Source organism: Molothrus ater, chromosome 36 (assembly GCF_012460135.2).
Source record: "Molothrus ater isolate BHLD 08-10-18 breed brown headed cowbird chromosome 36, BPBGC_Mater_1.1, whole genome shotgun sequence".
NCBI classification, from domain to species: Eukaryota; Metazoa; Chordata; class Aves; order Passeriformes; family Icteridae; genus Molothrus; species Molothrus ater.
In genome coordinates this window covers 6029-20564 of record NC_071663.1, presented here as the reverse complement: position 1 = coordinate 20564, position 14536 = coordinate 6029, and the positions used below count along the sequence as shown (strand labels likewise).

Here is a 14536-nt window from a genome sequence, read left to right as displayed (position 1 = left end):
CCCCACCTGGTCACTGTCACCTCCAAGGGTCCATGGAGACCTCCAGGATCATCAAACCCAACCCATGAGTGACCCCACCTGGTCACTGTCACCTCCAAGGGTCCATGGAGACCTCCAGGGTCATCAAACCCAACCCATGACCCCACCTGGTCACTGTCACCTCCAAGGGTCCATGGAGACCTCCAGAGCCATCAAACCCAACCCATGACCCCACCTGGTCACTGAGTTTTGGGTCAAGTCAACTCAAGGATTTTGGGTCAAACCAAGGATTTTGGGTCAACAAACCCAACAATTTGGGGTCAACCCAACACAACTTCAGGTCATCAAACCAATTCAGGTCCACAAACCCAAAAATTTTGGGTCAACAAACACAACAATTTTGGTCAAAAAATCCAACAATGTAGGTCAACAAACCCAACGATTTCGGGTCGACAAACCCAATGATTTAGGTCCATAAACCCAATGATTTTGGGTCACAAACCCAATGATTCTGGGTCCACAAACCCAATGATTCCAGGTTGATGAACCCAATAATTTGGTCAACAAACCCAACAATTTTCAGTCAAAAAATCCAATGATTTTGGGTCAACAAACCCAACAATTTTGGTCAAAAAATCCAACAATGTAGGTCAGCAAACCCAACGATTTCAGGTCGACAAACCCAACGATTTTGGGTTGAAAAACCCAACGATTTATGTCCATAAACCCAACGATTTTGGGTCCACAAACCCAATGATTCTGGATCTACAAACCCAACGACTTTGGGTTGACAAACCCAACGATTCTGGGTCCACAAACCCAAATATTTAGATCCACAAACCCAATGATTCCAATGATGAACCCAATAATTTGGTCAACAAACCCAACAATTTTTGTTCAAAGAATCCAATGATTTTGGGTCAACAAACCCAACGATTGTGGATTGAAAAACCCAATGATTTAGGTCCACAAACCCAACAATTCTGGGTCTCCAAACCCATCGATTTCAGCTCAGCAAACCCAACAATTTTGCTGTCTCTGGGCCTGACCATCATGGGCCATCCCTGACCTCCAGCCACGACCCCGAGACCACCCAACCCCGCCAGAAGAAGCCCTGGGCCAGCCCGCACCTGCTCCTGGAGCTCGGCCAAGCGCTGCGCCCGCTCCTCCTCGGAGTCGTCGGAGGAGCTGTCGCTGTCGGAGGAGCTGTCGCTGCTGCTGTCGCTGGACGAGGGCGGGGCCACCTTGGTGGGGGGCGGGACCACCACGGGGGACGAGGCGGGGATCACCGGCTCCTCCGGCTCGTCCGGCATCTTGGCAAAGCGCATCTCGAACACGTCCTGCAAGCACAGGGGAACGGCCCCAGGTGAGGCCGCGGCGTCGGCACCGCGGCGTCTCCAAAGGTGGGTCCTGCACCAAAAGGTCAACAACACCTGGACGTGGGGTGGGGGGAGGGACCCTGAAATTTTGGGACTTTCTTGGAATTCTGACTCTGTCCCAGGTGGATTTGGGGGAAAATTGATGGGGTTTGCTCAATTTCTCATTTGAAAGCTGCGACTTTCAGGTTCTTGAGATCTTCTTGGATCACCTTCGGTTGATGATCTTAAGAGGTTCCACCATGGATTCCCAGTGGAGAGCTCAACCATCTCCAAGGTGGTTTTGGGACAAAAATTCACAAGATTTCCTCAATTTCTCATTTAACAGCTGCGCCTTCCACATTCATGAGTTCTTCTGGATCTCCTTGGATCATCTTTGGTTGATTCCAAAATTTTCGAGGTCAATTCCACCATGGATTCCCAGTGGAGAGCTCAACCATCTCCAAGGTGGTTTTGGGACAAAAATTCACAAGATTTCCTCAATTTCTCATTTAACAGCTGCGCCTTCCACATTCATGAGTTCTTCTGGATCTCCTTGGATCATCTTTGGTTGATTCCAAAATTTTCGAGGTCAATTCCACCATGGATTCCCAGTGGAGATCTCAACCATCTCCAAGGTGGTTTTGGGAGAAAGATTTGTAGAATTTCCTCAATTTCTCATTTAAAACTTGCATTTTCCAAGTTCTTGAGATCTTCTTGGGTCATCTTTGGTTGACCCCATGATTTCTGAGGTCATTTCCAGCCTCAATTCCACCATGGATTCACAGCCCACTCTCCTCTCCATCCGTTCCAGAAGTTTCCACTCATTTTGAAGGATTTTCAAGGATTTTCACTCCTTTTCTAAAGAATTTCCCTCCATTTTAAAGGATTTCCCCCAGGTTTTTTTTTAAATAATTTTTTTTGCCAAATCAACATTTTTTGATTATTCCAATTTTTTTTCCCCCAAATCCCACTGGAGAAATAAAGGAATTTTCTTGGAACATTGGGAATTTTCTTGGAACATTGGGAATTTAAAATTCCAATTCCAATTCCTTCGCTTCAACAACAAATCACCCCAATTTTTTTGGGGGTCGTTTTTTTGCCGAGTCATCGTATTTTGATTATTCCGATTTTTTGGGGGTTTTTTTTTTGGGTTTTTTTTTTGGTAAATCCTGCTGGGAAAAAACCAAAAAAATGGGATTTTCCTGTGGAATGTTGGGAATCCTCACCTGGAGCTTGCGGGCCATGGCCACCACCTCGTGGTCGGCGGGGTTGTACTTGTAGCAGTTGGAGAACATCAGCCGCACGTCGGCCGCGAACTCCTGAGCGTCGCGGTACTCCCGGCCCTCCAGCTTGGACTGCAACGGGAATGAAGGAAAAAACACCAAAAATGGGCAATTCTGGGGCAATTCCAGGAGAATTCAGCACCTGGGATGGGAGGTTCATGGGGTGGGGTTGGGCAAAAAAAAAAAATCTATTTTAGGGTAAAAACCCTAAAAACCCCCTTTTTTAGGCCAGGAAAATGAGTATTTTTGATCAAAAGAACACCTTATTTTGGTCCAAACCCCCCTTTTTTTGGTCTATAAAAACAACTGGATTTGGTCAAAAGAACACTTTTTTTAATCCATGAAAATGGCTTTTTTTGGTCAAAAATCCTTTTTTTTGGTCCATTTTCCCCCCCAAACCCCATTTTATCCCCTCAAAACCCCATTTTTCCCTGAAATTCCCATTTTATCCCCTTAAAACCCCATTTTATCCCCTTAAAACCCCATTCCCCCCATAATCTCCATTTATTCCCCCCAAAATCCCCCATTTCCCCCTAAAACCCCATTTTCCTCCCCCAATCCCCCCATATTTCTCCTGTTTTCCCCCCTGAAATTCCCATTTTATCCCCTTAACACCCCATTTTATCCCCTTACAACCCATTTCCCCCCCCATAATCCCCATTTATTCCCCCAAAATCCCCCATTTCCCCCTAAACCCCCATTTTCCTCCCCCAACCCCCCCATATTTCCCCATTTTCCCGCTCACCTTGATGGTGCTGAGGTCCATGGGGTGTTTGATGATGTCGCAGTAGTCGTGCAGCCCCAGCGCCTCCACGTCCACGGGTTTGTAGAAGGGCCAGGCGTAGGCCGCGTGTTTCTTGGCGAACATCTCCTTGATGATGCCGCCGCAGTATTTGAGCTGCTCCGAGGCCTTGGAGCCGCGGAGCTCCAGCGGGTGCTGCTGCGAGTCCGGCATCTCCTTCTTGGGGGGCTTGACGGGCCGGCCGCCCTCGCGCCGCGGGCCCAGCTTGGCGGCCTTGGGCTCGGCGGGCAGCGAGGACGACTCGTGGATGGGGTCCATGGTGGTGGGAGTGGTGGTGTCTGCTTTCCTCTTCACGCCTTTCTTTGTCTGCCAGCAGGGGACACGAGACAGGGGAGGGAGTTGGGCGCCTGCGGCGGCGTTTTGGGGTTTGGAGTTTCTACCGTGGGATGCTTCATTGGGGTTTTGGAGTTTCTACCTTGGGATGCTTCATTGGGGTTTTGGAGTTTCTACCTTGGGATCCTTCACTGGGGTTTTGGGTTTTGGGGTTTCTACCTTGGGATCCTTCACTGGGGGTTTGGAGTTTCTACCTTGGGATCTCTCACTGGGGTTTTGGGTTTTGGAGTTTCTACCTTGGGATCTCTCATTGGGGATTTGGAGTTTCTACCTTGGGATCCTTCGCTGGGGTTTTGGAGTTTCTACCTTGGGATGCTTCATTGGGGTTTTGGAGTTTCTACCTTGGGATCCTTCACTGGGGTTTTGGGTTTTGGAGTTTCTACCTTGGGATCTCTCATTGGGGTTTTGGAGTTTCTACCTTGGGATCTCTCATTGGGGTTTTGAGTTTTGGAGTTTCTACCTTGGGATCCTTCACTGGGGTTTTGGAGTTTCTACCTTGGGATTGGGGTTCTGGAGTTTCTACCTTTGGATGCTTCATCAGGGATTTGGGAGTTTCTACCTTGGGATCTCTCATCGGGGTTTTGGGTTTTGGAGTTTCTACCTTGGGATCTCTCATTGGGGTTCTGGAGTTTCTACCTTGGGATGCTTCATTGGGGATTTGGGTTTTGGAGTTTCTACTTTTGGAGGCTTCATGGGGGTTTTGGAGTTTCTACCTTGGGATCCTTCACTGGGGTTTCTACTTCAGGATTGATCACTCATTGGGGATTTGGAGTTTCTACCTTGGGATCACTCATTGGGGTTTTGAATTTTGGAGTTTCTACCTTGGGATCCTTCACTGGGGTTTTGGAGTTTCTACCTTGGGATTGGGGTTTTGGAGTTTCTACCTTTGGATGTTTCATTGGGGATTTGGGTTCTGGAGTTTCTACCTTGGGATCACTCAATAAATAACATTAAATTCAATAATAAGTCCCAACACCAGTAATAATAATAATATAAACAACAATTAACACAACCAACACCAACCCCAAGCCCTAATTAAGCTAATTACCGGCAGCTAATGAGGTGGTAATAACAATAATAATAACAACAATAAAACAATTAACACCACCAACACCAACCGCAACCCCACTCCCTAATTAAGCTAATTGCCGGTGCCTAATGAAGTAATAGTAGTAATAATAATAATAATAATAGTAAAAAAATATGAACAACACCAAACCCAACCCCACCCCACTCCCAAATTAAGCTAATTACCAGTGCCTAATGAATTAATAATAGTGATAATAGCAGTAATAATAATAATGATAATAATAATGGTAAAAAACTATGAACACCAGCAACACCAAACCCAAGCCCAACCCCACTCCCTAATTAAGCTAATTACAGGTGCCTAATGAAGCATTATTGAGAATAATGATGATAACGGTGCTAATAATAACGATAACAATAATTACAATGACGATAATAATAATATAAAAATAATACAAATAAAACAATCAACACCACCAACCCCAAGGCCGCCACCCCCACCCCTAATGAACCCAATTAGCGCCGCTAACGAGCGCCACTGACCTTGACGGGCTGGGCGGGCGTGGGGATGACGGGCGGGTGGGGCTGCAGGGCGGGCGCGGCCGGGGCGGGCGGGGCCGGGGCGGGCGGGGCGGGCACGGGGGGCACCACGGTCACCGCGGGCGGCACCAGCAGCTCCGGAGCGCCCGGGCCGGGAGCCCCGAAGGGCAACGGCGGCGCCAGGCCCGGAACCGGGGGAGCCGCGGGGGCCGGGGGAGCCGGGGAGGAGCCTTGGGAGGCGTTGGGAAGCGCGGAGGAGCCCGGCTTGGAGGGCACTGCTGGAGAGAGGGGAGAAAATAGATTGGGAATGGGGGAAAATGGGGGGAAAATGGGGGAAAATGGGGGGAAATATGGGGAAAAATATGGGGAAAAATATGGGGGAAAAATATGGGGAAAAAGAGGGGAAAATATGGGGGAACTAGAGGGAAAATGGGGGAAAATATGGGGAAATAGGGGGGAAATGAGCCAGGGAGGAGCCTTGGGAGGCGTTGGGAACCGCAGAGGAGCCCAGCTTGGAGGGCACTGCTGGAGAGAGGGGAGAAAATAGATTGGGAATGGGGGAAAATATGGGGAAAAATATGGGGAAAATATGGGGGAAAAATATGGGGAAAATGGGGGGAAAATATGGGGGAACTAGAGGGAAAATGGGGGAAAATATGGGGAAATGAGCCGGGGAGGCGTTGGGAACCACTGAGGAGCCCGGCTTGGAGGGCACTGCTGGAGAGAGGGGAAATATTGGGGATTATAGGGGAAAATATGGGAAAATGGGGGGGAAAATATGGGGAAATAGAGGGGAAAATATGGGGATATAGGGGGGAAAATGGGGGGGAAAAATATGGGGGAAACGGGGGAAAAATATGGGGAAAATGGGGGGAAAATGGAGGAAAAAATATGGGGAAATAGGGGGGAAAAATATGGGGAAAATGGGGGAAAAATATGGGGAAATGGGGAGGAAAACATGGGGGAAATGGGGAGGAAATGAGGGGGAAATAGGGGGAAAATGGGGAGAAAATAGGGGGGGAAATAGAGGGGGAATTTTGGGGATGATTTGGGGAATTTTGGGAATGATTTGGGGAATTTTTGGGGAATTTTGGGGATGATTTGGGGAATTTTGGGGATGATTTGGGGAATTTTGGGGCGGATTTGGGGAATTTTGGGCCATTCTGGCAGCCCCACCTGGGTCCTTGCGGGCGCGGCCCCGGCCCTTGCTCTGGGCGATGACGATTTCCGTCTCCTCCTGAGTCATCTCCGAGATTTTCTGCAGGAAAAGCTTCTCCAGAGCTTCTGCCATCAGCACGATGTCATCCCCTGGCTGCAAAATTGGGGTCAAAAAGCACAATTTAGGGAAAAAAAGCTTGTTCCCCAAAAAATTCCCATTTTTTACCTGCAAAAAGTCTCATTTTGCCCCCCAAAATTCCCCTTTGCCTCCCAAAAAATTCCCATTTTTTACCTCCAAAAATTCCCATTTTTCCCCAAAAAATTCCCATTTTCCTCCCCAAAAAATCCCCACCAAAATTCCCTTTTTTTTCCCCCCAGGATTTCCCATTTTCCCCCCAAAATTCCCATTTTTTACCTGCAAAAATTCCAAATGTTCCCCCCTAAAATTCCCATTTCCTCTCAAAAAATCCCCATTTTTAACCTCCAAAAATTCCCATTTTCCCTGCAAAATTTCCCATTTATAACCTCCAAAAATTCCAAATTTTTCCCCTCAAAATTCCCATTTTCCCTGCAAAAATTCCCATTTTTTACCTGCAAAAATCCCCATTTTTACCCCAAAAAATCCCTGTTTTCCCCCAAAAATTCCCGTTTTCTCCCCAAAATTCCCATTTTTTACTTCCCAAAAATTCCCATTTTTTACCTCCAAAAATTCCAAATTTCCCCCTAAAAATTCCCATTTCCCCCCCCAAAATCCCATTTTTCTCCCCCCCAAAATTCCCATTTCCTCTGCAATAATTCCCATTTTTCCCTGCAAAAATTCCCATTTTTTACCTCCAGAAATTCCCATTTATTACCTCCAAAAATTCCAAACTTTTCCCCCCAAAATCCCCTTTTTTTCCAAAAAAATTTCCCATTTTTCCCCCCAAAAATTTCCATTTTCCCCCAAAAATCCCCATTTTCCCCCCCAAAAATCCCCACTTTTCCCACAAATTCCCATTTTTTCCCTGCAAAAATTGCCATTTTCCTCCCAAAAATTTCCCATTTTTTTCCTCCAGAAATTCCCATTTATTACCTCCAAAAATTCCAAATTTTTCCCCTAAAAATTCCAAATTTTTCCCCTCAAAATTCCCATTTTCCCCCCAAAAATTCCCATTTTTTTCCCCAAAATTTTCTGGTTTTTTCCCCCAAATTTCCCCTTTTTTCCCAAAATATCAATTTTTTCCCCAAATTCCCATTTTTGCCCACCTTGTTGTAGATGTAGCAGTTTGTAAACATGGTGTTGAAATCCTGGATGCACTCCTGGGCGTTCCAGTAATAATTGTTCTCCAAACGTTTCTTAATTGTTCCCATGTCCATCGGAGTCTTGATGATTTTATAATAATCCTGAAAAAAAAAATTAATTATTTTATAATAATCCTGCAAAAACATCATTTATTTTATAATAATCCTGGAAAAAATAATTATTTTATAAAAATCCTGGAAAAAAATGAATTATTTTATTAAAAAACTGGAAAAAAATTTAATTATTTTATTAAAATAGTGGAGAAAATTCATTATTTTATAAAAATACTGGAAAAAAATTCAGTATTTTAGAATAAATAAAAATAGACAGAAATAAATAAATATAAAAATTTATTATATTTATTTAGAAAAATTCTGAATAATCCTGGAAAAAAGGAATTATTTTAGAATAATCCTGAAAAAAATGTTATTATTATAGAATAATCCCGCAAAAAAATTTAATTATTTTAGAATAATCCTGGAAAAAAATTTCATTATTTTATAAAAATACTGGGAAAAATTTAATTATTAAAAAAACCACTGGCAAAAGAAATTATTTAATTAAAATACTGGAGAAAAATTAATTATTTTATAAAAATACTGAAAAAATTTAATTATTTTTTAAAAATACTGGAGAAATTAATTATTTTATAATAATCCTGGAAAAAATTTAATTATTTTACAAAAATACTAGAGAAAATTAATTGTTTTATTAAAATTCTGGGGAAAAAAAGAATTTCAGGATTTTTAATAAAAAAAGGAGGAAAATTTGGGAAATTTCATCCCAAAGGCACCAAAATGGAACAAGTTTGACTTTGGGTGATCAAATCAACCACGGGGTCACCAACCCAACCACGGGGTCACCAACTCAACCACGGGGTCACCAACTCAACCACGGGGTCACCAACTCAACCACGGGGTCACCAACTCAACCACGGGGTCACCAACTCAACCATAGGGTCACCAACCCAACCACGGGGTCACCAACTCAACCCTTGGGTCACCTTGGGGTCACCAACCCAACCATGGGGTCACCAACTCAACCACGGGGTCACCAACTCAACCATGGAGACACCAACCCAACCATGGGGTCACCAACTCCAGCATGGGGTCACCAACCCAACCACGGGGTCACCAACCCAACCATGGAGACACCAACTCAACCACGGGGTCACCAACTCAATAATGGGGTCACCAACCCAACCATGGGGTCACCAACCCAACCATGGGGTCACCAACTCAACCATGGAGACACCAACCCAACCATGGGGTCACCAACCCAACCATGGGGTCACCAGCTCAATATGGGGTCACCAACCCAACCATGGGGTCACCAACCCAACCATGGGGTCACCAACCCAACCATGGGGTCACCAGCTCAATATGGGGTCACCAACCCAACCACGGGGTCACCAACTCAATAATGGGGTCACCAACCCAACCATGGGGTCACCAACCCAACCATGGGGTCACCAACCCCACCATGGGGTCATCAACTCAACCATGGGGTCACCAACCCAACCACGGGGTCACCAACCCAACCACGGGGTCACCAACTCAACCACGGGGTCACCAACTCAACCACGGCGTCACCAACTCAACCATGGGGTCATCAACCCAACCATGGGGTCACCAACTCAACCATGGGGTCACCAACTCAACCATGGGGTCATCAACCCCACCCTGGGGTCACCAACTCAACCGTGGGATCATTCCCCAATCCCTGGAGACCCCCAACCTTCTCCAGCTCCTGGAGACCCCCAACCTTCCCCAATTCCTGAAGAACCCCAACATTCCAAGGGAACCCCAACCTTCCCCAATCCCTGGAGAACTCAAATCTCTGGAGACCCCCAACCTTCTCCAGATCCTGAAGAACCCCAACGTTCCCCAACTCCTGGAGACCCCCAACATTCCAAGGGAACCCCAACATCCCCCAGTTCCTGGAGACCTCCAACCATCTCCAACTCCTGAAGAACCCCAACGTTCCCCAACCCCTGAAGAACCCCAACATCCCCCAGTTCTTGGAGTCCCCCAACCTTCTCCAACTCCTGAAGACCCCCAACATTCCATGGGAACCCCAACATCCCCCAGTTCCTGGAGACCTCCAACCATCTCCAGTTCCTGGAGTCCCCCAACCTTCTCCAGATCCTGGAGACCCCCAACCTTCCAAGGGAACCCCAACATCCCCCAGTTCCTGGAGACCCCCAACCTTCTCCAGTTCCTGGAGACCCCCGACGTTCCCCAACTCCTGGAGACCCCCAACATTCCAAGGGAACCCCAACATCCCCCAGTTCCTGGAGACCTCCAACCTTCTCCAGATCCTGGAGACCCCCAACCTTCCAAGGGAACCCCAACATCCCCCAGTTCTTGGAGTACCCCAACCTTCTCCAACTCCTGAAGACCCCCAACATTCCATGGGAACCCCAACATCCCCCAGTTCTTGGAGTCCCCCAACCTTCTCCAGATCCTGCAGACCCCCAACATTCCATGGGAACCCCAACATCCCCCAGTTCCTGGAGACCTCCAACCATCTCCAGTTCCTGGAGACCTCCAACCTTCTCCAGATCCTGGAGACCCCCAACCTTCCAAGGGAACCCCAACATCCCCCAGTTCCTGGAGACCCCCAACCTTCTCCAGTTCCTGGAGACCCCCGACGTTCCCCAACTCCTGGAGACCCCCAACATTCCAAGGGAACCCCAACCTTGTCCCGCGCTCACCGGGAGGTTGAGCTTGACGGCGTCCACGGGCTGCTGGAAGGGCCACGCGAACTGATGCTTCCAGAGGGTCTTGAGGACCACCTTGAGCAGATACTGCAGCTGGTTGGTTTGGCGCTTGGGTTTGTTGGGGTTGGAGGTCTCGGGCGGCGGCGGATTGACCCCGACGCCGCCCCCGGGCTGGGCCTGGCCGGGCGCCGGCGCCGCCGAGCCCTGGCTGGAGTCCAAGGCGTCCGGCAGCACCGGGAGGTTCCGCAGGCGCGTGCCGGGGCCGCTCTCGGCCGCCATGGCGTTGATGCCGTTGCATTCCTCACCGGAGACCCTGCGGGTGCACGGAGCGCGGAGCTGCAGGGGTGGCACCACCCTGGGGTGGCACCAAATGGGGGGTGGGACCAGCCTGGGGTGGCACCAAATGGGGGGTGGGACCACCCTGGGGTGGCACCAAATGGGGGGTGGGACCAGTCTGAGGGACCTGAGGTGGCACCAAGGGGATGGGACCAGTCTGAGGTGGCACCAGGGGGTTGGGATCACCTTGAGGTGGCACCAAGGGGGTGGGAGCACCTTGAGGGACCTGAGGTGGCTTTGGGATCACCCTGAGAAGCCACCAAGGGGGTGGGACCAGCCTGAGGGACCAGAGGTGGCACCAAGGTCAACTCAAGGGGTTGGGATCAACCTGAGGTGGCACCAAGGGAGTTGGGATCACCCTGAGGTGGCACCAAGGGGGTGGGGATCACCCTGAGATGGATCTGGGACCACCCTGAGGTGGATTTTGGGGTTGGGACCAGTCTGAGGTGGCTCCAAGGGGTTGGGAGCACCTTGAGGGACCTGGGGTGGCTTTGGGATCACCCTGATGTGGCACCAAGGGGGTTGGGAAAAAGACAAATTCAGGAAAAAGGGGCAGAAAATTTGGAGAAAAAGGGGCAGAAAATTTGGGAAAAAGGGGCAGAAAATTTGGGGAAAATGGGAAGAATTTTGAGGAAGGAGAAGAAACTCAAGGAAAAGCGGCAGAAATTTGGGAGGAAAAGGGCAGAAATTTGGGAAAAAGGGGCAGAAAATCTGGGAAAAAGGGGCAGAAAATTTGGGAAAAAGGGGGCAGAAATTTTGGAGAAAAGGGGCAGAAATTTGGGAAAAAGGGGCAGAAATTTGGGGAAAAAGGGGCAGAAATTTGGGAAAAAGGGGGAAAAATTTGGGGAAAAAGGGCAGAAATGTGGGAAAAATGGGCAGAAATTTGGGGAAAAAGGAGCAGAAATCTGGGGAAAAAGGGGCAGAAATTTGGGAAAAAGGGGCAGAAAATCTGGGAAAAAGGGGCAGAAAATTTGGGAAAAAGGGGGCAGAAATTCCGGGAAAAGGGGCAGAAACTTGGGAAAAAAGGGGCAGAAATTTGGGGAAAAAGGGGCAGAAATTTGGGGAAAAAGGGGCAGAAATTTGGGAAAAAGGGGCACAAAATCTGGGAAAAAGGGGCAGAAATCTGGGAAAAAGGGGCAGAAATTCAGGGAAAAGGGGCAGAAATTCAGGGAAAAGGGGCAGAAATTTGGGAAAAAGGGCAGAAATTTGGGAAAAAGGGCAGAAATTCAGGAAAAGCCGTTTTGGGGTTCCCCAATCCCCAGTACCTTGTAGGATACATTGCCATGGAATTTGATCCCAAATCCGCCGCGGACTCAGAGCTCGCTCGGCCTGGCCATGGATCCTGCCCCGGGCACGGCGCCTCCACTCCCGACTCTGAGGGCAAAATTCAGCAATTTCCACCCAAAATCCACAAAATGGCAAAATTCTGAGGGGGAAAATGAGGTTTGGGGCAAAAAAAACCCCCAAAATTTGGGTTTTTTTCACTTTTTTCCCCATTTTCCAGCCCCAAATCCGCATTTCCAGGAGGAATTTCTGCTCCTGACTCCAACTCTGAGGGGAAAATTTCCCCAAAATCCTGGAAATCCACCCTGGGATTATTGGGATCCCAAAAAATCAGGGAATTCTACAGAAAAATGAGATTTTGGCACCAAAATTTGGGGTTTTTTTCACTTTTTCTCCCCATTTTCCAGCCCCAAATCCGCATTTCCAGGAGGGATTTCTGCTCCAGATCCCAACTCTGAGGGGAAAATTTCCCCAAAATCCTGGAAATGCACCCTGGGGTTATTGGGAGCCACAAAAATAGAGAAATTCCAATGGAAAAATGAGATTTTAGCACCAAATTTTGGGTTTTTTTCACTTTTTTCCCCCATTTTTTTCAGCCCCAAATCCGCATTTCCAGGAGGGATTTCTGCTCCTGACTCCAACTCTGAGGGGAAAATTTCCCCAAAATCCTGGAAATGCACCCTGGGGTTATTGGGATCCCAAAAAATCAGGAGAATTCAACAGAAAAATGAGATTTTGGCACCAAATTTGGGTTTTTTTCACTTTTTTCCCCCATTTTTCAGCCCCCAACCCAAACCAATTGGGAGGATCCAACTGAAAAATGAGATTTTGGTAGCAAAATTTGGGGTTTTTCCCATTTTTTTAGTCCCCAACCCCCCAAAATTGGGAGATTCTGATGGAAAAATGAGATTTTGGTACCAAAAATTTGAATTTTTCCCGTTTTTCCCCCGTTTATCCCCAGAAATTGGGGGAATCTGAGCTCACCTGAGTTCCAGGTCCCTCCCAGCTGTGGCTCCTCAGCCCCTGAGCTTCATTTTCCACCTCACGCTGCAAAAAGCTCTGGAAAAAAAAGAGAATTTCCATAAATTCCCAATTTTAACCCAAAATTCCCAATTTCAACCCCAAAATCTTCACTTCTGACCTCAAAATTCCCACATTCTACCCCCAAAAATCCAAATTTCAGCCCTAAAATTCCAAATTTCAGCCTCAAAATTCCAATTTCTGGCCCTAAAATTGCCAATTCTGGCCCCCCAAAAATCCCAATTTCAGCCTTAAAATTTCCAATTTTAGCCCCAAAATTCCCAATTCTGGCGCCCAAAAATCCCAATTTTAGCCCCAAAATTCCCAATTCTAGGTCAGAAATTCTGAATTTCAGCCCCAAAATCATCAATTCCAGCCAAATATTCTCAATTTCAGCCCCAAATCCCCAATTTTAGCCCCAAAATCCCCAATTCCAGCCCAAAAATTTCAATTTCAGCCCAAAATCCCCAATTTCAGCCCCAAATCCAAGCCCAGAGACGGCAAAATTGGGAAAATTCCCCAAATCCGACTTCCAGAACATCAAAAATTCCTAAATTCTCCCAAATCCAGAAATTTTCCCTTAGAATTCCCCAAATTTTCAACCAATCCCAGGAAATTTGGGATGAAAATTCCCAATTTTCCTCCAGTTCCTTAAATAACCCCAAAATTTTGGGAATTAATCCTTAAATAACCCCAAAATTTTGGGAATTAATCCTTAAATGACCCCAAAATTGGGGAATTATCCTTAAAAACCCCCAAAATTTGGGAAATTATCCTCAAATAACCCCAAATTTCAGGAATTTACCCTCAAATAACCCCAAATTTTGGGAATGAAATCCTTAAATGACCCCAAAATTTGGGAGCTGATGCTCAAAACCCCCAAAAGAGCCTCAAAATTCCACAAGTGATGCTCAAAAATCCCCAAATTTTCATGAAATCTCCTCAAACCGCCCCAAAATTCATCAAACCACCCCAAAACTGGACAAATGAGGCTCAAAATCCCCAAATTTTGGGAAATGATCTCAAAATCACCCCCAAAATTCAGAAATTCCTCCAAAATCCCCCAAACTTTGGGAAAGGATCCCAAATCCCCTAAACTTTGGGAAACAAACCCAAAATCTCCCCCAAAATTCAGAAAATTCCCCAAACTTAATGATCCTAAATCCCTCAAATTTTGGGAAAGGATCCCAAACCCCCCCAAACTTTGGGAGATAATCCCCAAATCACCCCAAAATTCAGAAAATTCCCTAAAGTTTGGGAAAATGATCCTAAATCCCCCAAATTTTGAGAAATGATCCCAAAATCCCCCCCCTAAAATTCAGAAAATGACCCCAAAATCCCCAAACTTTGGAAAAGGATCCAAAATTTTGGGAAATGATCCCAAATCCCCCAAACTTGGAGAAATGATCC

General features: G+C 47.0%; 1 protein-coding gene across 2 annotated transcripts in view; it reads right to left on the bottom strand.

The window, feature by feature from the left end:
- The window catches only part of BRD4 (bromodomain containing 4), a 36451-nt gene extending 23283 nt beyond the window's left edge, over positions 1-13168 (bottom strand). The window contains exons 1-9 of one of the 2 annotated variants that reach the window (XM_036400122.2): positions 13091-13168; positions 12088-12196; positions 10481-10799; positions 7728-7865; positions 6501-6636; positions 5328-5602; positions 3366-3728; positions 2564-2692; positions 1110-1319 (exon numbers count right to left, since the gene is read on the bottom strand). In XM_036400122.2, the coding sequence (XP_036256015.1) occupies positions 1110-1319; positions 2564-2692; positions 3366-3728; positions 5328-5602; positions 6501-6636; positions 7728-7865; positions 10481-10799; positions 12088-12107 (1590 nt within the window). In that variant the 5' untranslated portion in view covers positions 12108-12196; positions 13091-13168. The remainder of the gene's footprint in view (positions 1-1109; positions 1320-2563; positions 2693-3365; positions 3729-5327; positions 5603-6500; positions 6637-7727; positions 7866-10480; positions 10800-12087; positions 12197-13090) is intronic. The other variant, XM_036400123.2, reaches the window with a different exon arrangement.
- Positions 13169-14536: the final 1368 nt, after the last annotated feature.